Raw genomic sequence first — 22,500 nt, 5'->3', positions numbered from 1 at the left:
AGAGGAGAGGCCGATAACGCGACCGAGGTCGCGGTGGAGACGCTCGTCGCGGGACCCGAACCAGCGAGATATCCTCATCCCCCCGAGCATCAACAACCCCCTCCTGTTTCCCCCCGCGCTGAGATAGTGTGAGAAGGGGGCCCCGTTCCCACCCCATACCAGGCAGTCCCAGCGAGGCCCGCGGAGTTGGGGCGCCACCGCCATTTTGCGGCTCATCACCAGACGGGTAGGCTCGACGCGGTCTCGGCCCCAGGCCCGTCTGCCCCCCTCATCGTGGAGGGTGGTCCCTTTTTCTTTTGCTTTGAGTATATGTGTTGTCGGCGCCGTCTGTGAAGTAAAACTGTATAAGTGTTGCCGTGTGCTCGGTAGTCGGTGGTAGATCTGCATTGTGTTTCACTTTTACATTTGCTTTTTGTGCATTATTGTGTGTTTCTTCTTCTTTTACATTTGCTTTTGGTGTATAATTGTATATGTGTGCTATCCGTGTGCCATCGCGAAATAAATGTGCTCTATGTTGAACTGTTTCTCCCGTTTCGCTTCGTCTTTTCTCTAATTGAATCTCTATCTTACTTCACGAAAAGGGTTGGTCGTGGGCTAAAATGCCCGATAATTAATCGAACCGTCCAGGTTGACGATAACACCGCTCGGTTATCCCGATAGTACGGAACGGGTCGCTTAAAGTGGCCCATGTCCGAAGTCGACCTGCGGCGAGGTGCGATCGCCCGGTCTACCCTCCGTGTGGGTACTTAGGTAGGTCGAATTTGGCGAGCAACCCTATCCCACGCGGGGGGCCGATTGGCACGATCGTGGTGAGGCCGAAAGGCCCACCCGTGACTAGTTCCCGGCGTTAGTCCGAGAGGGTCACGACGGGATTGTCCGTCCGGTGGGCGACGTGCCGCGATTCGAGTTACGTGGCCGTTCGCACGCCGGCGGGCGCGAATCCGCAACACTGGTGTCAGGTCGTGCGATATAAACTCATCGCCCTCCTCGCGGCACTGGTATCGGAGAACGGGAAAACGGGCTCTCCTGTCTCCAGCTAAATTCACGGGAATCGGTCCAGGGGTGAGAGGAGCGACCCCCGATTCCCTCCAAATTACGAGCGATTTAAATTAACCCTTTACGAGAAATAAGATGGCGTCTCAAGGCGAGCGGGAGCCGGGGGTATTAGGTATGTGTCGTCATGTAGGATCCATGGCCCAGGTCGGTTCTTTTTATAATTATAACCCCACCACTAACTGTGGTCAGTGGGAGCGGCTTGAGCACAAACTTTGCCGGCAAACGGAGTCGCACAATGGCAGTACGGAGCGGGCTGATATTAATGGCACAGCACGAGGCGTGAGCTCCCAGTCACCGGTTCAAGGCACGTGGTCACGGCATGTGCCATGGCAGGCGTGGCAGGATGACTATGCGAGCATTGGCAGGCTTCAGGCACAATTGGGGGATGTCTTGGAAAAGGTGAAGCGTTATGAAGAATATATCGAGGAGGTGCAACGTGGAGTGGACGAGTCACAACGGCACGCAGACGCGCTTCAGAAAAATTACGTGTACGGGGGGACACAGCGATTGGACTATTTACTAGAACGAATTCGGTGGCAAAAACATGACTTGGCCAATAGAGTCGACAAATTATGTGGGAAAAAGAATTTGGTAGTGTTTTATACCCGTCAGTTGGAATATGCGAAGAGCAAACTGAACAAAAGAATAGAGGAACAGCAGATTGGTATCTCCCAGGAAAGGAAACAATGGGAGGAAGAATGGAAAACCGAGCTTGAAAAGAAACAAAAGGAGCACGACTTGGAAGTAAAACAATTAATGGAAAAATTATTGGAGGAAGCAAGGCGGTTCAAAGAACTAGAGGGGAGAGTGAGGGAAATACAGTTGGAAGAGAAAAAATGTGAACAAGATGGGGAGTTGGAACAATTGAAGGAAGAGATAAGAACAGGCAATCAGGAAAGAGAAAGCCGAGAATGGAAGATAAAAAGAGGAGAGAGACAGCTCGAGGAAAGGGCGGAGGAATTGCTGGAAAAGTCAGAACAGTTCGAAGAACTGCAGGGAGAATTGAGGGAGGAAGGAGAAAGGAAAACAAAGCTCGAAAAGGAAAAACGCAAACAAGATGGGGAATTGGAACTACTGAAGCGAGAGGTAAGGGCAAGCCAGTTTAAAAGAGAAATCCTGGAAGGGGAGATAAGAATGGGAAAGGAATGGCAGAAAAAACTAAATGAATACAGTAAAAAAGGGACGAATTGAGGAGGGAAGCGGTGGAAAGAAGAGATGAAATGAGTGAAGAAGCATGCAAATTGAGGGAGGAATTGGAAACAAAAACTTCTGAGATACTGAAACACGAAAACAAAGAAAGAGGATTACAAGACGAACTGAGGATGTTAAAAGAGGAAAGGAAGAGAACAGAGAATGAAGCGTTAAGGAACCACACTGAGCAGATTGAACAATTAGAAGCCAAAGCAAAGTCGGAGTGTGCGGAGATGAGAAAGGAATTGGAAAAGAAAGCTTCTGAGTTACAGAAACACTAGAACAAAGAGAGGGAACTACAAAACGAGTTGAGGATGGTGAGAGAAGAAAGAACGACAGCAGAGAATGAAACGTTAAGGAACCACACTGAGCAGATTGAACAATTAGAAGCCAAAGCAAAGTCGGAGTGTGCAGAGATGAGAAAGGAATTGGAAAAGAAAGTTTCTGAGTTACAGAAACACCAGAACAAAGAGAGGGAACTACAAAACGAACTGAGAGTGTTAAAAGAGGAAAGGAAGAGAACGGAAAATGAAACTTTAAGAAACCACACTGTACAGATCGAACAGCTGGAAGCGAAGGCCAGATTAAAGAATGAGATGCAAGAAAGAGTAATGATGGAAGAACGAATCAGACAGGAGAAGGAAGTCAGCCAACTGAAAGACATAACGAGATTGCAGAATGAGGAACAAGAAAGAGTACTGAAAGAACAAGGAATGAGACAGGAGAAGGAAATCAGCCAACTGAAGGAAACCACGAGATTGCAGAATGAGATGCAAGAAAGTAATGATGGAAGAACGAATCAGACAGGAGAAGGAAGTCAGCCAACTGAAAGAAATAACGAGATTGCAGAATGAGGAACAAGAAAGGGTGCTGAAAGAACAAGGAATGAGACAGGAGAAGGAAATCAGCCAACTGAAGGAAACCACGAGATTGCAGAATGAGATGCAAAAAAGAGTAATGAAGGAAGAACAAATAAGACAGGAGAAGGAAGTCAGCCAACTGAAAGAAATAACGAGATTACAGAATGAGGAACAAGGAAGACAGTGGAATAGGAAATACAAAGAACAAAGAATGAGACAGGAGAAAGAAATCAGTCAATTGAAGGAAACGATGAGATTGCAGAACGAGGAACAAGAGAGACAGTGAAATAAAAAACTGAAAGAGTATGAATTTGAAACTGAACGACAAATGGAAAAAAATAGGTTGGAATACGAGGAGAAGTTGAAGGAGCAAGGAATGAAGCAGGAAGGAGAAATCAGGAGATTGAAGGACACAAGGAGTTTGGAGAGGGAAGAACGAGAGGAACAATGGAATAGAAAACAAAAAGAACATGAATCTGAGGTTGACCAATTGAAAGAAAAGCTGAGGCTGGAGTACGAGGAGATAGACAAAGAACAGCGAATGAAACACAAAATGGAGATGAACCAAATGAAGAAAACCATGAAACTGGATAAGGAAAGACAGGAGAGGAAACGAGGAAGAGTAATGAGACAGCAGCAAATGAAACACAAAAAGGAGATTAACCAAATTAAGCAAACCATGAAACTGGAGAAGGAAGGACAGGAGAGGAAACGAGGAAGAGTAATTAGACAGCAGCAAATGAAACACAAAAAGGAGATGAACCAAATGAAGAAAACCATGAAACTGGAGAAGGAAGGACAGGAGAGGAAACGAGGAAGAGTAGTGAGAGAACAGCGAATGAAACACAGGAAGGAAATGAGCCAATTGAAAGAAACAATGAGATTGGAAAACAAAGAGCAGGAGGAACAGTGGGAGAGAAAACAACAACTATATGAGTGTGAAATTGAACAACTAAAACTGAGAGCGAGATTGGAGTCAACGGAGATTGAGGAGCTCCGGAGGGAGAACGAACAGCTAATGGGGCTCAGAGAGAAAGAACGACTCAGATGGGAAGGAAAAAGGAACCAGGAAGAGACAGAAATAAGGAACAAGGAGAGAAAATGTATACACGGGAGACAAGAGACGAGGTGAAAGTAATTGGGAGGGAGAGAAAAGAACAATTAAGACGGAAAGCAAGGAGGAGGTACGCTGAGATCGTGAAAGAGCAAGGAGTGAAAAACAGGGAAGGACGGGAGCGACTGAAGGAGAAAGCAAGGTTGACCGACATAAAGATAAGGGAAAGACGCCAGAAAGAAGCAGAGACCAATAGACACGAGGAGACGACAGAAAGAATAAAATGTATAGAGACACGGGAGATAGAGGGTGAATTGGACAAGGTTAGTGACGCACACACACACACAGAGGTAGTGGAGGATAATGGGGGTGAGCTCGCGGACTGGGTAGAGACCCAGTGCGAGCAGCTGGATGGCCTCCTCCAGGAACGAGGGGAGGGAGTATGCCCCCTTGAGGCGAGTCACGACCAGGTGAGTTCGGTCGTGCTTTGTGAGTTCGAGGGGAGGAGTGCTGTGGACAGATGCACGGAGAGCTTGGGGGGTATAGAGGCCCCGGGGACCCTTGTGGGGACACAAATCCCCAGTGTGGTTGTCCCTGTGTGTGTGGTGCAAGGTGTGAGTGCGACCCCGTGTGTGAGTGGTGTGGTGGCGACTGTGCCGGAGTACGTGCTTCCCAGCACGCCGTGTGTAAAAGGGGCACCGCAAGTGGAAGAGGCCGTGTGTGTGAGTGAAACGGCCAGTATGAGTGAGGCACCGCGGGCGAGTGCCCCCGCGTGTGTGTGGTATGGTTTGTGTGAGGGAAATGGCACGAGTGAGTGGAAGGCCGCGAGTGAGTGGAGCCACGTGTGCGAGGGAGATGGCATGCGTGAGTGAACGGCCGAGTGCAAGGGAGACCGTGTGTGTGAGAGAGACAGCGTGTGCAAGGTCGCTGTGTGTAAGGGAGATGTCGGGCGGCATGTGTGAACGTGCAGCCGCGTCTCCTGGAGTGAGTTTAATGGTGAGGTGTGTTAGCGTCGTAACACGCGGGAGTGCGTGTGTCGAATGGTGACGACGGCGACGTGTGAGGAAAGAAAGCCGAGTAGCGGCTGTAGTTGTTTCGGGGACCGTGCCGGGTTCACCCAGCAGTGAGCACGAGGTCCGTGCTGTGCAACGCACGAGACCCCCACGTGCTCGCTTGCGAGAGTGAAGTCCCGGTCCGGAAACGCACGCGGTGGATTTGCCGATCCCGCGGACGGACAAAGTTTAGGCAGGATAACGGATTTGGACCGGACGGGTTCTCCACGCGATCGTGTGTGTTGAGCTCCAACGGGCAAAGCACATGTGTTCGCGTGGGGAACCCCTCGAGACGTGGGGCTTGTGTTTTTTTTATGCGCACGGTGACGTCATGGCTGCACGTGGGGTTGGAATCCGGCAGGAGGGGTATCCCTGCCGGATGGTACCGTCCAAGGAGGGACGAGGAACACGTGCAGCTGCATGACGTCACGGGCAGGTGCAAAGCGCGCGAGCTGTGAGTTGCCGCGCTGGTGCTGCGCATGTGAAAAAAAAAAAAAGCAAGCCTCACTTTCGGGTGCACAGGATTCCTGGGCAAGGGGTGGAAGACCCCCTTGCCCAGGGCAAAGGATGGAAACTAGTTAGGGGGAAGGGTTAGCATAGCTCGACCGGCTCCATGGGGCAGGGGTAAGTCCTCATGGGGCCCGTGGAATGGATCAGTTAGAGCGATTGTAGCCAGATTTAGGTTGGGAAATAAAATGATTTTTTGATTTAGAAGACAGTGACAGACAGTGAATGTGTAGAGAGGACGTAGTTTAGCTACGTAGTGTTAAAAGGAACGTGCTATAGTTTAAGGGATGACGTGGGAGGACGAGTTAGTTAGGGGATGTAGTTAGAAGGATGGCGGAGTTCAGCGGTGTGTGTGTTGAAAAGTTGTGAGGTGAGTACATGTTGAGTGAGTGAGGCCGGCGGGTCTGTGTGGGTGGAGCGAGTGGGGAGTGCATGGTGCGATGAGTGATTGGGGGGAGGAGTGACTCCCGCCCAAGGGACCCCGGGGTCAGTGTAGACTGAGTTAGTGGGTTAGTCAAATTAACAAATAAGGAAGTCGTTTTGCTGTTGGTGTGAATGTAGGCTCGAAACCCGTTTGGAGGGGTGCAGGAGCCCTGTTGACGGGCTGGGAGCGTGGCTGCGAAAGGTGAGTATCGCTGAGTGGGTACCCCGGGCACCAGGCTAGTCGGCCGTGGTAGGCCAAGGGCCCATGGGGGGCCGGGATAGCGTAGTGGGCACGGGTGCGCCTGCTTGGTGCGGGGGCCCGGGGCGCCATTAGCCGCGTGGGCAGTGTTGTGGGCACGGGTGACCCTCGGAAAGGGGCCTGGGAAGCCAGCCTGCCACGTGTGCGTTTCAGGGGAGGTGCCATGGGGGGCACTCCCCGGTGTTTAGGGAGCTGGTAGGCTCGGAGGCAGTGTAGTGCCCGGGGGTGCCATAGCGGGAGATTCGGCAGAGGGTCGTGCCTGCCAAAGGGAGCCACGTGTCCCAGCCATGAGACCGTGTGAGGGCACGGAGAGAAAATTGGGGGGCGAGGCCCGAAATTGTGAGGACACCAACACAGGCGACGGGAATCTGGGTTGTTAGAACCAATAGTTTAAGCGAGAGGCGCTTGTTGAAAGCCCCGGGGTAGTTTAACAGTTAAATGGTTAGGGTAGATAAGGAAGTGTACCCCTCCGCACCATCCATCCCCTCGCTCTCGTTGTGGGCCGCTGGACCCACTTTGGTTATAGATCGCTGAAGTCTGGGGAGGCCATCCTGAGGCTTCGTTGGGCCTCGACACAGGACGCTAGCTTTCCCTTATTCCCCTCCGGGAAGGGAACGTAGGGGTTGGGAGTAGGCGAGGTGACAGGATAGGTTAGCCGAACAAGGACAGTACAGGGGGTTAGGGGACGATTTATAGTGGGGAAGTAAAAAAAAAAAAAAAAAAAAAAAAGTTGGGGCTAAATTGGGGTTTGACAAATTAAGGGAGTGGGTATAGACAGTGACAGGCAAAGGCGATAGGTTGGGAGGGAGACCGTAGGGTAGGTCCGAGCCCGCCTTCCGAGTGGCCAGCACCACCGCACTCCCTCCACCAACCTCCACTGAACGGCAAAGGCTGGCCAACTTCATCTGCTGGCTGTGTTGCTGTAAGGCCTGTGCCGGCCCACTTCATCTGCCGGCTGGCTGTTTTTCTTCAAGGCCTGTGCCGGCACACTTCATCGGCAGCTGTTGTGTTGCTGCAAGGCCTGTGCCGGCCGGATCATCTGCAGCTGTGGTACTTCAATGCCTGTGCCGGCCAGTTCATCTGCCGGCTGTGTTTGCCTGCAACGGCCTGGTTCTGCAGGCTGTGTTTGCCTGCTGCCTTTGCCATGCCATGCCATGCCCACTGCCCCTGTTCACCAGCCCCGTTCAATTTTTGCTTTGCCCCCCCCCCCTGTTCATTGCCATGTGCCCCAGGATCAGAAAGCAACAGTTTGCAAGCTGCGAGAACTGCCCTGTTGGCAGCTACAACACGGGCCTGCAGTGGCGGCCCGTGCACCGTGTTTGCATCCATCCATTCATCCATCCATTCCTTGTGTTCATTGCGTGTGCCACTTGAGCTGGCACGGAGACTGCGTTTGTGCAGCCCATGCACCGTTGTGGTTCACTGCGTTCAGTTAAAAAGGGAAGGCCTTGGACTGCGTATGAGCAGCCGGCCACGTTCCCTGTCACCTGCATTGTTTGAGCCAGAGACTGCATGCGAGCAGCCTGGCTCCCTGCTAACTGCTTTCTTTTTGCAGAGTCCATTGATCCTGGGCCATGGTTTAGTGTAAAATTTGTAAGTTAGGTTAAGATGTACTGTAAATATGAGTGCGCCCCCGGCATGTCTGTCTTAGCGCCGGCAATTTTATTTAAGTCGTCCGTGTGAGTGAGTTTGTTTAGGTAGTTACTCAGCCCTCAGGTTATTTATTTTGGGGACACGAATACCATGAATGTCGCACTCAGGGATCCGTAGGTAAAATGTACTAGGGGAAAACTACACATGATGGCACACGAAAATTTGACGACTCGGGACGAGTCTGTAAAAAGGGGAGGGGGTAGTGTTGTGGTTGACGAAATTCGCAAACCACCATTCAGGTCCCGTAGGTGAGATATCTGTAAGTATATGTGTAGTTAGGCCCAAACCCGTTGTTTAGAGGGAATAAATGTCATTCATTCGGGCTGCGACCCTTCTAGACAGCCGTTTTTCTTTTACTATCTTTATTTTGGACCAGCCGCCATAACTACCATTACTACCACCACCAACCACGTCTCAACAGCCATCACACAACAACCACCAGCCGCAACGCCGCTTCACGACAACAACAACGCCAACAGCCACGACCCTTGCCGTCACATCTCGCTCTCGCAACCATCGCATCACCGTCATTCCCGCGCCGCTTGTGGGCACCGATACTGGACTCGTGCAGGGCGCGCACCGAGCAGCGGGTGCAGAAACACCAGCCTTTCCGAAGAAATCGGATCAAAAACGACTCACGCCCACTTCTGTTCCGTCCTATCAGCGAGCATGGGGCGATTTGGCCCCGCCTGCAGTGGCGGCCCGTGCACCATGTTTGTGTCCATCCATCCATCCGTTGTGTTCATTGCGTGTGCCACTTGAGCTGGCACGGAGACTGCGTTTGTGCAGCCCATGCACCGTTGTGGTTCACTGCGTTCAGTTAAAAAGGGAAGGCCTTGGACTGCGAGTGAGCAGCCGGCCACGTTCCCCATCACCTGCATTGTTTGAGCCAGAGACTGCATGCGAGCAGCCTGGCTCCCTGCTAACTGCTTTCTTTTTGCAGAGTTCATTGATCCTTGGCAAATGGTTTAGTGTAAAATTTGTAAGTTAAGGTTAAGATGTACTGTAAATATGAGTGTGCCCCCCGGCATGTCTGTCCTAGCGCCGGCAATTTTATTTAAGTCGTCCGTGTGAGTGAGTTTGTTTAGGTAGTTACTCAGCCCTCAGGTTATTTATTTTAGGGACACGAATACCATGAATATCGCACTCAGGGATCCGTAGGTAAAATGTACGAGGGGAAAACGACACATGATGGCACACGAAAATTTGACGACTCGGGACGAGTCTGCAAAAAGGGGAGGGGGTAGTGTGGTTGACGAAATTCGCAAACCACCATTCAGGTCCCTTATGTGAGATATCTCTGTAAGTACATGTGTAGTTAGGCCCAAACCCGTTGTTTAGAGGGAATAAATGTCATTAATTCGGGCTGCGACCCCTCTAGATAGCCGTTTTTCTTTTACTATCTTTATTTTGGACCAGCCGCCATTACTACCACCACAACCACCACCAACCACGTCTCAACAGCCATCACACAACAACCACCAACCGCAATGCCGCTTCACGACAACAGCCACGACCCTTGCCGTCACATCTCGCTCTCGCAACCATCGCATCACCGCCATTCCCGCGCCGCTTGTGGGCGCCGATCCTGGACTCGTGCAGGGCGCGCACCGAGCAGCGGGTGCAAAAACACCAGCCTTTCCGAAGAAATCGGATCAAAAACGATTCACGCCCACTTCTGTTCCGTCCTATCGGCGAGCGTGGGGCGATTTGGCCCCGCCTCCAGGTGCGTCGGAGTATAATCGCTATATGCAGATTCGTGGATCAAAAAGCATTCACGCCCACTTTTCCTCTGTCCAATGGGGAGCCAGCCAGAGGTAAAGGGTCGAAGGTGAAGGAGCGAAGCCCCGGGGGCTATAAAGGGCCGCGTTCGCTCGCCGAGCAGTTGAGTTGGGAATAGTCGGAGTGGAGTTGGAAGGAGTCAGTCAAGGAGAGTGGAGAAGAGAAGAGTCAGAGAAAGCAGTTGGACGGAGCGGTGGAGAGTGGGAGAGTTGGAGAGGTGGCGGCGGCGAAGGCAGTCGAGAGGGCGCTCGTGTCAGAGTCGGGGAGCTGCGGAGAGGGGAGGCTGATAACGCGACCGAGGTCGCGGTGGAGACGCTCGTCGCTGGACCCGAGCCAGCGAGATATCCTCATCCCCCCGAGCATCAACAACCCCCTCCTGTTTCCCCCCCGCGCTGAGATAGTGTGAGAAGGGGGCCCCGTTCCCACCCCATTCCAGACACTGTCCGCGAGGCCCGCGGAGTCGGGGCACCACCGCCATTTTGCGGCTCATCACCAGACGGGTAGGCTCGACGCGGTCTCGGCCCCAGGCCCGTCTGCCCCCATCATCGTGGAGGGTGGTCCCTTTTTCTTATGCTTTGAGTATATGTGTTGTCGGCGCCGTCTGTGAAGTAAAACTGTATAAGTGTTGCCGTGTGCCCGGTAGTCGGTAGTAGATCTGCATTGTGTTTCTCTTTTACATTTGCTTTTTGTGCATTATTGTGGTGTTTCTTCTTTTACATTGGCTTTTGGTGTATAATTTTATATGTGTGCTTTCCGTTTGCCGCGGAATAAATGTGCTTTATGTTGATGTGTTTCTCCCGTTTCGCTTCGTCTTTTCTCTAATTGAATCTCCATCTTACTTCACGTAAATGGTTGGTCGTGGGCTAAAACGCTCGATAATTAATCGAACCGTCGGGGTTGACGATAACACCGCTCGGTTATCCCGAGAGTACGGAACGAGTCGCTTAAAGTGGCCCGTGTCCGAAGTCGACCTGCGGCGAGGTGCGATCGCCCGGTCTACCCTCCGTGTGGGTACTTGGGTAGGTCGAATTTGCGAGCAACCCTATCCCACGCGGGGGGGCCGATTGGCACGATCGTGGTGAGGCCGAAAGGCCCACCCGTGACTAGTTCCCGGCGTTAGTCCGAGAGGGTCACGACGGGATTGTCCGTCCGGTGGGCGACGTGCCGCGATTCGAGTTCCGTGGCCGTTCGCACGCCGGCGGGCGCGAATCCGCAACACTGGTGTCAGGAGTGGGATACAAACTCACCCCCCTCCTCGCGGCACTGGTATCGGAGAACGGGAAAACGGGCTCTCCTGTCTCCAGCTAAATTCACGGGAATCGGTCCAGGGGTGAGAGGAGCGACCCCCGATTCCCTCCAAATTACGAGCGATTTAAATTAACCCTTTGCGAGAAATAAGATGGCGTCTCAAGGCGAGCGTGAGCCGGGGGTATTAGAAATGGATTTAGAATGTGTAGAATCCATGGTCCAGGATGAAAACCCCGTGCAGGAAATGTTGGTTGTGCAGGAACACGAACTCCCCCAACTGATCCCAGAGCCCGAAATAGGTGCGGCGGCGGCGGCCGCGGTGTATGACACCTCCCCTCCCCCTCTCCACCAAAACCCTTCCCTGATCCCTGCCGAAACGGCTCATCCAAACGCACCCGACATGACCCAGCTATTCACCATGCTGGCAAAGATGAATGCGGATGCGCAACAAATGAATGCGAACATGAACAAGCAAATGCACGAAATGAAAACGAAAATGGATACAAACACAAATGAAATGAAAAACGAAATAAAACGCATGAACGAAAAGATGGATACAAACACAAACGAAGTGAAGGTGAATATGGAAACAAACGCACTCAAAATGAAGGAAGAAATGAAAGAGCTGCGGGGTGAGACGCAGAACATGGGCCGAAGCCTGCAGGCGGGCATGAAGGCCGTTACCAGGGAGTTTAAAATGGCGACTCCACGTGTGGGAGCGAACGAGCTGGGAGGGAGTGCAACGGCTGTCGGGCCCGCGGTGGAGGCTGGTAAGGAAAAACTAATTGGGGTGACGGAGACGTGCACGAGGGAGATAACAAGGGAAGAGACGGAAATAATAGTTGAGACAAGGGAGGTAAAGGGTGAAGAGGTGACTGAGTTGGCAGAGACACGGGAGATGGGAACGATAGAGGGAAGACTACATGATGAAGACGGGGATAGAGACGCACACACACACACGGAGGTAGTGGAGGACAATGGGGGTGAGCTGGTGGACTGGGTGGAGACCCAGTGCGAGCAGCGGGATGGCCTCCTCCAGGAACGAGGGGAGGGAGTATGCCCCCTTGAGGCGAGTCACGACCAGGTGGGTTCGGTCGTGCTTTGCGAGGTCGAGGGGAGGAGTGCTGTGGACAGGTGCACGGAGAGCTTGGGGGGTATAGAGGCCCCGGAGAGCCTTGTGGGGACACGAATCCCCAGTGTGGTTGTCCCGGTGTGTGTGGTGTCGAGGTGTGTGTTCACGAGTGTGGCGAAATGCGTGCTGCAATGCACGCATAGCGCGGGTGCAAGGGCGTGTGTGAGAGCGACCGGGTGGGTGACAAAGACCCCGTGTGCGGAAGCGACCCCGTGTGTGAGTGGTGTGGTGGTAAGTGTGCAGAAGATCGTGCTTCCCAGCACGCCGTGTGTGGATGAGGCACCGCGAGCGAGTGCCCCCGCGTGTGTGAGTAGTATGGTTTGTGTGAGGGAAATGGCACGAGTGAGTGAAAGGCCGCGAGTGAGTGGAGCCACGTGTGCAAGGGTAATGGCATGCGTGAGTGAGCGGCCGAGTGTGAGAGAGACAGCGTGTGCAAGGTCGCTGTGTGTGAGGGAGATGTCGGTGGGCATGTGTGAACATGCAGCCGCGTCTCCCGGGGTGAATGTAATGGAATGGTGTATGAGCGTCGTAACACGCAGGTGTGCGTGGGTTGAATGGCGACGACGACGACGACAGAAGAAAGAAAGCCGAGTAGCGGCTGTAGTTGTTTCGGGGACCGTGCCGGGTTAACCCAGCAGCGAGCGCGAGGTCCGTGCCGTGCAACGCACGAGGCCCCCACGTGCTCGCTTACGAGAGTGAAGTCCTGGTCCGGAAACGAGCGCGGTGAATGTTGCCGATCCCGCGACGGACAAAGTTTAGGCAGGATTATGGATTTGGACCGGATGGGTTCTCCACGCGGGCGTGTGTGTGTGTTAAGCTCCAACGGGCAAAGCACATGTGTTCGCGTGGGGAACCCCTCGAGACGTGGGGCTTGTGTTTTTTTCATGCGCACGGTGACGTCATGGCTGCACGTGGGGTTGGAATCCGGCAGGAGGGGTATCCCTGCCTGATGGTACCGTCCAAGGAGGGACGAGGTACACGTGCAGCTGCATGACGTCACGGGCAGGTGCAAAGTGCGCGAGCTGTGAGTTGCCGCGCTGGTGCTGCGCATGTGAAAAAAAAAAAAAAGCAAGCCTCACTTTCGGGTGCACAGGATTCCCGGGCAAGGGGTGGAAGACCCCCTTACCAGGGCACAGGATGAAACTAGTTAGGGGGAAGGGTTAGCATAGCTGGACCGGCTCCATGGGGCAGGGGTAAGTCCTCATGGGGCCCGTGGAATGGATTAGGTAGAGGGATTGTTAGTTGAGATTTAGGATGGGAAATTATTTTTTTAGGTTTGGAGACAGAGACAGACTTTGGATGTGTAGTGGGGACGTAGCTTAGCTACGTAGGTTAAATGGAACGTGCTATAGTTAAAGGGACGACGTGGAAGCACGAGTTAGTTAGGGGAGGTAGTTAGAAGGATGGCGGAGTTCAGCGGTGTGTGTGTTGAAGAGTTGTGAGGTGAGTACATGATGAGTGAGTGAGGCCAGCGGGTCTGTATGAGTGGAGCGAATGGGGAATGCATGGTGCGATGAGTGATTGGGGGGAGGAGTGACTCCCGCCCAAGGGACCCCGGGGTCAGTGTAAAGTGAGTTAGCTGGGTTAGTCAAATTGAAAAATGGAAGTCGTTTTGTTGTTGGTGGGAAAGTAGGCTCGATACCCAATTGGAGGGGTGCAGGAGCCCTGTTGACGGGCTGGGAGCGTGGCTGCGAAAGGTGAGTATCGCTGAGTGGGTACCCCGGGCACCAGGCTAGTCGGCCGTGGTAGGCCAAGGGCCCATGGGGGGCCGGGATAGCGTAGTGGGCACGGGTGCGTCTGCTTGGTGCGGGGGCCCGGGGCGCCATTAGCCGCGTGGGCAGTGTTGTGGGCACGGGTGACCCTCGGAAAGGGGCCCGGGAAGCCAGCCTGCCACGTGGGCGTTTCAGGGGAGGTGCCATGGGGGGCACTCCCCGGTGTTTAGGGAGCTGGTAGGCTCGGAGGCAGTGTAGTGCCCGGGGGTGCCATAGCTGGAGATTCGGCAGAGGGTCGTGCCTGCCAAAGGGAGCCACGCGTCCCAGCCATGAGACCGTGTGAGGGCACGGGAAGAAAATTGGGGGGCGAGGCCCGAAATTGTGAGGACACCAACACAGGCGACGGGAATCTGGGTTGTTAGAAGCAATAGTTTAGTGAGAGGCGCTTGTTGGAAGCCCCGGGATAGTTTAACAGGTTAATGGTGAGGGTAGATTAGGAAGTGTACCCCTCCGCACCATCCATCCCCTCGCTCTCGTTGTGGGCCGCTGGACCCACTTTATGTTATCGATCGCTGAACTCTGGGGAGGCCATCCTGAGGCTTCGTTGGGCCTCGACACAGGACGTTAGCTCTCCCTTATTCCCCTCCGGGAAGGGAACGTAGGGGTTGGGAGTAGGCTAGGTGACAGGATAGGTTAGCCGAACAAGGACAGTACTGGGAGTTAGGGGACGATTTATAGTGGGGAAGTAAAAATAAAAAAAATAAGTTGGGGCTAAATTGTTTTTTGACAAATTAAGGGAGTGGGTATAGACAGTGACAGGCAAAGGCGATAGGTTGGGAGGGAGATAGTCAGGTAGGTCCGAGCCCGCCTTCCGAGTGGCCAGCACCACCGCACTCCCTCCACCAACCTCCACTGAACGGCGAAGGCTGGCCAGCTTCATCGGCAGCTGTTGTTTTGCTGCAAGGCCTGTGCCAGCTGGATCGGCTGCAGCTGCTGTGCTGCAAGGCCTGTACCGGCCGGATCGTCTGCAGCTGTTTTCTGCAAGGCCTGTGCCGGCCAGTTCGTCTGCCGGCTGTGTTTGCCTGCAGCGGCCTTCTTCTGCGGGCTGTGTTTGCCTGCTGCCTTTGCCATGCCATGCCCACTGCCCCTGTTCACCAGCCCCGTTCAATTTTTGCTTGCCCCCCCTGTTCATTGCCATGTGCGCCAGGATCAGAAAGCAACAGTTTGCAAGCTGCGAGAACTGCCCTGTTGGCAGCTACAACACGGGCCTGCAGTGGCGGCCCGTGCACCGTGTTTGCGTCCATCCATTCATCCATCCATTCGTTGGGTTCATTGTGTGTGCCACTTGAGCTGGCACGGAGACTGCGTTTGTGCAGCCCATGCACCGTTGTGGTTCACTGCGTTCAGTTCAAAAGGGAAGGCCTTGGACTGCGTGTGAGCAGCCGGCCACGTTCCCTGTCACCTGCATTGTTTGAGTCAGAGACTGTATGCGAGCAGCCTGGCTCCCTGCTAACTGCTTTCTTTTTGCAGAGTCCATTGATCCTGGGCCATGGTTTAGTGTAAAATTTGTAAGTTAAGGTTAAGATGTACTGTAAATATGATTGCGCCCCCGGCATGTCTGTCTTAGCGCCGACAATTTTATTTAAGTCGACCGTGTGAGTGAGTTTGTTTAGGTAGTTACTCAGCCCTCAGGTTATTTATTTTGGGGACACGAATACCATGAATGTCGCACTCAGGGATCCGTAGGTAAAATGTACTAGGGGAGAACTACACATGATGGCACACGAAAATTTGACTCGGGACGAATTTTACGACTCGGGACGAGTCTGTAAAAAGCGGAGGGGGTAGTGTTGTGGTTGAGGAAATTCGCAAACCACCATTCAGGTCCCATAGGTGAGATATCTCTGTAAGTATATGTGTAGTTAGGCCCAAACCCGTTGTTTAGAGGGAATAAATGTCATTCATTCGGGCTGCGACCCTTCAAGATAGCCGTTTTTCTGTTCTATCTTTATTTTGAGCCAACCACGTCTCAACAGCCATCACACAACAACCACCAACCGCAACGCCGCTTCACAACAACAACAACAACAACAACAACGCCAACAGCCACGACCTTTACCGTCATCTCGCTTTCGCAACCATCGCATCACCGCCATTTCCGCGCCGCTTGTGGGCACCGATCCTGGACTCGTACAGGGCGCGCACCGAGCAGCGGGTGCAAAAAGCGGCCTTTCCGAGAAATCGGATCAAGAATGATTCACGCCCACTTCTGTTCCGTCCTATCAGCGAGCGTGGGGCGATTTGGCCCCGCCTCCAGGCGCGTCGGAGTATAATCGATATATGCAGATTCGAGGATCAGGAATGATTCACGCCCACTTTTCCTCTGTCCAATGGGCGAGCGTGGCTCCGCCCCCGAACCGATCCTGATCCAAAAATCTGCATATGGTTTCTCCTGTCGCACTATAAAGCGCCGAGCGCGGGGCGAATCGAAGAAGAGTTGGAGAGTTGTGGCGGCGGCAAAATCAGTCGAGAGTCTCTGTCGGGGTCCGGAGAAGCCAAGGAGCTTTGTGGAGGTCTGCGCTCGTGTCAGAGTCGGGGAGCTGCGGAGAGGGGAGGCCGGGAACGCGGTCGAGGTCGCAGTGGAGTCGCTCGTTGCGGGACCCAAGCCAGCCAGATATCCTCTTTCCCCCGAGCATCAACAACCCCCCCCCCCTATTTCCCCCCGCGCTGAGATAGTGTGAGAAGGGGGCCCCGTTCCCACCCCATTCCAGGCAGTGCCAGCGAGGCCCGCGGAGTCGGGGCGCCGCCGCCATTTTGCGGCTCATCACCAGACGGGTAGGCTCGACGCGGTCTCGGTCCCAGGCCGTCTGCCCCTTATCGTTGAGGGTGGCCCCTTTTTTTTCTTTTGCTTTGGAGTATATGTGTTGTCGGCGCCGTCTGTGAAGTAAAACTGTGTAAGTGTTGCAGTGTGCTCGCGTAGTCGGTAGTAGATCTGCATTCTGTTTCGTTTGTTGCAATTGCTTTTGGTGCGTAATTGTTGTTTCTTCTTTTGTTACATTTGCTTTTGGTGCATAATTGTGGTAATTGTATATGTGTGCTTTCCGTTTGCCGCGGAATAAATGTGCTTTATGTTGAACTGTTTCTCCCGTTTCGCTTCGTCTTTTCTCTAATTGAATCTCCATCTTACTTCACGTAAAGGGTTGGTCGTGGGCTAAATACGCCCGATAATTAATCGGAACCATCGAGGTTGACGATAACACCGCTCGGTTATCGCGATAGTACGGAACGGGTCGCTTAAAGTGGCCCATGTCCGAAGTCGACCTGCGGCGAGGTGCGATCGCCCGGTCTACCCTCCGTGTGGGTACTTAGGTTGGTCGAATTTGGCGAACAACCCTATCCCACGCGGGGAGCCGATTGGCACGATCGTGGTGAGGCCGAAAGGCCCACCCGTGACTAGTTCCCGGCGTTAGTCCGAGAGGGTCACGACGGGATTGTCCGTCCGGTGGGCGAAGTGCCGCGATTCGAGTTACGTGGCCGCCCGCACGCCGGCGGGCACGAATCCGCAACAATATTTTGACCTTTAAAGGATGACAATATCTGGTGTTTAACCCCCTTTAATTGTTCATAATTCAGTATTTTGCACCGAGACATTTCAACATTCTCTGATGGGGATTGGGGACATCCTCCTGAACCCTCCATGCCTGCAGTCCTCACAAGCTACACCATTGGTTGTAGTTACTGACTTCTTCAAATTATTCTGAAGCATGTTTGGTTTTCAGCCAGATTCAGTGGCATAATACGAGTTGGCACAGCGTTCATTCAGAGGTTTGGAGGTTGGTGGTTCGATTCTGATCCTGGCCCAGTCAAACCAAAGACTTAAAAAATTGTAAGTGCAGCTTTCTTGATCGAAACTCAACGTTTAAAGGATAGAGTACGGATAAACCCCATAGCTTGGCAACCATGGGGAAGAGGAAATCCTCCTCATTTCTCCTACTGAGAAAAGGGATGTCATAAAGATGGCATCACTGGTATTCAGAGTGCTCCATGAAGCTTCCCACAAGCTCAGTGACTTTGTCGAAGGTTTCCAGTGTTGTCTCATGTATTTATCTTCATGTGTGTGTGTGTATGATTTGTGTTGTAGCTCAAATATGATCCTCAGATGAAGCAAGTTATTTTGAAGAAGATGACATGGTCATTTAAGAGGAGACTACCCAAAATATTGAAATTCCGATGAATCAAATTGGGTGTGATTTTCAACTCAGATCTCTTAAGATGTATTTTATACCTCCAGACCTTGTTTTAAAAATCCTTTCTCATTCCTTTAATATGGTAGGCTACTCATTTTGCTCACCTCTTTTCACTGCACATTAATCTGTTAAGACTTGTGCCGCAATTCTGGGTGTTACAAAAAAAGATCTGAGTGAAAAGCCAAGACAATGCCTTGCTGCAATGAGCAAATAAATTCAGCCACCTACTCTTTCAAATTGGTTGTCGACTCAAATACTTAATGAGAATTCTGACATCACGAGTCCAAGTCACTGAAAATACTGTTGAGATTATCAAGATTTGTCCTGTTTATTTTACAGGACTTAACTGTACTTGTATTTATAACTGTGGGTGAATATCAACTCATGTTAATTTTTAACCTCAAATAAAAGTATGGAATAAGATGGAGCATTTAGCAATGCAAAGTTTGTCAATATAAACTACAAGTTTACCTGGATTATTAAGGAAATTCAGTGGAAGATTCATGAGGCAATCCGGTGGAAGATTCCTGAGGAAATACGGTGCATTGTTCCTCGGGATATCCGGTGGAAGGTTGCTGGGGATATCCGATGGAGGGTTAATGGGGAAATCCGGTGGAAGGTTCCTGGGGAAATCCGGTTGAAGGTTCCTGGGGAAATCCGGTTGAAGGTTCCTGGGGAAATCCGGTTGAAGGTTCCTGGGGGTATCCGGTTGAACGTTCCTGAGAAAATCCGGTGGAAGGGTCTTGAGAAAATCCGGTGGAAGGTTCTTGAGTAAACCCGGTGGAAGGTTCCTGAGGAAATCCAGTGGAAGGTTCCTGAGGAAATCCGGTGGAAGGTTCCTGACGAAATCCAGTGGAAGGTTCCTTGGCAAATCTGGCAGAGGGTTCCTTGGGAAATCTGGCAGAGGGTTCCTTGGGAAATCTGGCAGAGGGTTCCTTGAGAAATCTGGCAGAGGGTTCCTTGGGAAATCTGGCAGAGGGTTCCTTGGGAAATCTGGCAGAGGGTTCCTTGGGAAATCTGGCAGAGGGTTCCTTGGGAAATCTGGTGGTAGGTCCTTGGGGAAATCCGGTGGAAGGTCTCCGGGGAAACCCTGCTGACGGTCTCTGGGGAAACCCTGCTGATGGTCTCCGGGGAAACCCTGCTGATGGTCTCCGGGGAAACCCTGCTGACGGTCCCCGGTCAAACCCTGCTGACGGTCCCCGGGGAAACCCTGCTGACGGTCCCCGGGGAAACCCTGCTGACGGTCCCCGGGGAAACCCTGCTGACGGTCCCCGGGGAATCCTTGCTGATGGTCCCCGGGGAAACCCTGCTGATGGTCTCCGGGGAAACCCTGCTCACGGTCTCTGGGGGAATCCTGCTGACGGTTGCTGGGGAAATCCAACTGACGGTCCCTGGAGAAATCCCGCTGACGGTCCCTGGGGGAATCCCACTGACGGTCCCTGGGGGAATCTTGCTGACGGTCCCTGGTGGAATCTCGCTGATGGTCCCTGGGGGAATCTCGCTGACGGTCCCTGGGGGAATCTCGCTGACGGTCCCTGGGGAAATCTCGCTGATGGTCCCTGGGGAAATCTTGTTGACGTTCCCGAGGGAAATCCAACTGCTGGTCACTGGGGAAATCCACCTGACGGTCCCTGGAGAAATCCCGCTGATGGTCCCTGGGAAAATCAATTGGACTGTCTCTTGGGAAATCCACTGGACTGTCTCTTGGGAAATCCACTGGACTGTCTCTTGGGAAATCCATTGGACGGTCTCTTGGGAAATCCATTGGACGGTCTCTGGGGAAATCCGGTGGGTAATCTTGCCCCAGCTCAATTTTATTCAACTGTGGGTCAAAAATCCCATTAGGGTCAAACAAAGCATGAACCAATACTGCTTATCAAGTTAAAAAGAGACACTGCAGATCAAAGATAACACTTCCACTTACATCTTTGACAGGCTTTAGGCGATACTTCATCAGAGCATTTGTGAGGAACTTCGAAGCACGCAGTGCCAGGCATGCTTCTTCCTCATTAGTAATCTGACATGTCATCTGACAAAAGGAACGATATTATAAAAAATAAAAAAAAATCAAATCAATGTCATATTCTGTAAAGAGAGAAAAAAAAACAAATTTCAGAAGAAAAGTACTGTGGCATCTAAAGCCTACACAGTTGACCCTCATCCAATTCGAAGGATATGTTCCTGGAAAACCTCGCGTTTGGCAAAAGTAGCATTTGAGAAGTTGAGGATATATGTACGTAATACTAAAAATCGGAGAAATTTCCATCTTGTCAATGGCAAAGACTGGTGTACACATTATATGCTTCATACAAACTTGAGAAGGAATGCTGTACTGTACATATATTCAATAAACAAACAGTAAAGCACTGGCTATCAATAATGTACTGTATAAATATAATGAAAATATACTGCACCATTTCATTTACTTACATGTCGATACACACATTTAATAACTTGCCAATGTCAATTTAATAAATTGCCAATGTCAATTCAATCTTGCCAATGTCAATTGGCTCACTTTTGCACAAAGAGGTGCAGATGCCATCACACTCTCACATATCTTCGCTCACGAATGACAGAACCAGAGGACGGTCCTTGGTATGTAAAAGCAGGGTCCGTGCATGCAGGAGTAGAGAGAACCGTTGGCCTTACAGATCTGTTCAAGATCGGAGATATGTGTCTCCATATGTCTGTGTCTGTATGTGTGTCTGTCTGTCTCTCTCGTCGTTGACACAGACGGTCCGAAAGACAACGAAGGCATCTCCTCGTCGCTATCCCTCTGCCACATACCACACTAGTCCTGTTCAAGTCCTCACCTGCCCCTTTGTTTCAGGTTTGAATCTGGCATTTTGGTGTCTAAGTACGTATTTTCCCTTCTGCCCCATTTGCCGAACGTTGAGTGCATGTATTTATAATATCCTGCCCTTCTTTATTACTTCCGCCACCGAAGATGAAGGTTATGTTTTCACCCCTTTCTGTCTATTTGTTTGTCTGTGTACAGGATATCTCAAAAATTTTTGGACAGATCCAGGTGAAATTTTGTGAACAGGTTCGGTGTGTGACAAGGATGAACTGATTACATTTTGGTGAAGATCCGGATACGGATCGGAGTAATAAATTTTTTAAAGTGATTCTTCACCATTCAGAGATTGGGCCAAAAACGATATATAGTATATCTCAAAAAGTTGTGGACGGATTTGGATGAAACTTGGACATGATGGGTGTGTGATCACAAAGAAGAATTTATTCAGTTTTGGTGAAGATCCGGATCTGATAATTTTTTAAGTGATTCTTCACCATTGAGAGATCGGGCTAAACCGATATAGAGCACGATATCTCAAAAATGTATTGGGCCAGATATGTTCTTGTGGATCAGCCATTATGGGGTGGAGGTATGCGCTCCACCGAGTGCCCTTCTCATCTACGATATTTTACTTATTAAAGAAACCATTATTTGTAACAAGTGGTTTCCCACCTTCTGCCTTCCCACGCGAGCAAGTGCTAGTTTCGGTTTTCATTTGAATGATTCTTGAGGGATTGTGAATTGGTTAATAAACACAGTATAAACGAGAGGGAACTCGGTTGAGCACATACCTCCGCCCCGTAATGCCTGATCCACAAGAACATATCTGGCCCAACACATTTTTAAAATATCATGCTATATGTTGTTTTTGAGCCCCATCTCTCAATGGTGAAAAATCACATAAAAATTCTATTTGTCGGATTTGGATTCAGATCTTCACCAAAATCGAATAAATTTGTCCATGCCACACACCCAACCAGTCCATCAAATGTCATTTTTTGAGATAATGTCACAAAAGTTGAATCCGTCCACAACTTTTTGAGATGTCGTGCTATGTATCATAGTTTAGCCCTGCCTCTCAATGGTGAAGAATCACTCAAAAAAGTGTCAGATTCGGATCTTCACCAAAATAGAACGATTGTTCCTCGTCACACACCCAACATGTCCACCAAGTTTCACCCGAATCCATCCACAACTTTTTGAGATATCGTGCTATATAACGTTTTTGGCGCAATCTCAATGGTGAAGAATCACTTAAAAATTCTCGTAGTCGGATCCGGATCTGGATCTTCACCAAAATATAACCAGATCGTCCTTGTCACACACCCAATGTGCCCACCAAATTTTATCCGGATCGGTCCACAACTTTTTGAGATATCCTGTACACAGACAAACAAACAAACAAGACGACGACGTCGTGCAGAGCATGATACTTGCAAAATCCATAAAACAAATTTGACCTCAAAAATAAATGGTGGTTGAATTCAAATACCAAATATGCAACTCCTCAAAATTCAAGTG

General features: G+C 51.3%; 1 protein-coding gene across 9 annotated transcripts in view; it reads right to left on the bottom strand.

Moving 5' to 3' along the window:
- The window catches only part of LOC147030581 (uncharacterized), a 163,944-nt gene that overhangs the window by 6,893 nt on the left and 134,551 nt on the right, over positions 1 to 22,500 (bottom strand). For all 9 annotated transcript variants that reach the window (XM_085874795.1, XM_085874798.1, XM_085874797.1 and 6 more), the window contains 2 exons: positions 20,101 to 20,205; positions 18,648 to 19,998 (listed from right to left, as the gene is read on the bottom strand). In XM_085874795.1, the coding sequence (XP_085730921.1) occupies positions 18,648 to 19,998; positions 20,101 to 20,205 (1,456 nt within the window). The remainder of the gene's footprint in view (positions 1 to 18,647; positions 19,999 to 20,100; positions 20,206 to 22,500) is intronic.

This window comes from Eptatretus burgeri, chromosome 3 (assembly GCF_056783735.1).
Source record: "Eptatretus burgeri isolate ZD-2024b chromosome 3, Ebu_testis_v1, whole genome shotgun sequence".
NCBI lineage: Eukaryota > Metazoa > Chordata > Myxini > Myxiniformes > Myxinidae > Eptatretus > Eptatretus burgeri.
The sequence above is the reverse complement of the archived record's forward strand: the minus strand, read 5'-3'. Positions and strand labels throughout refer to the sequence as shown.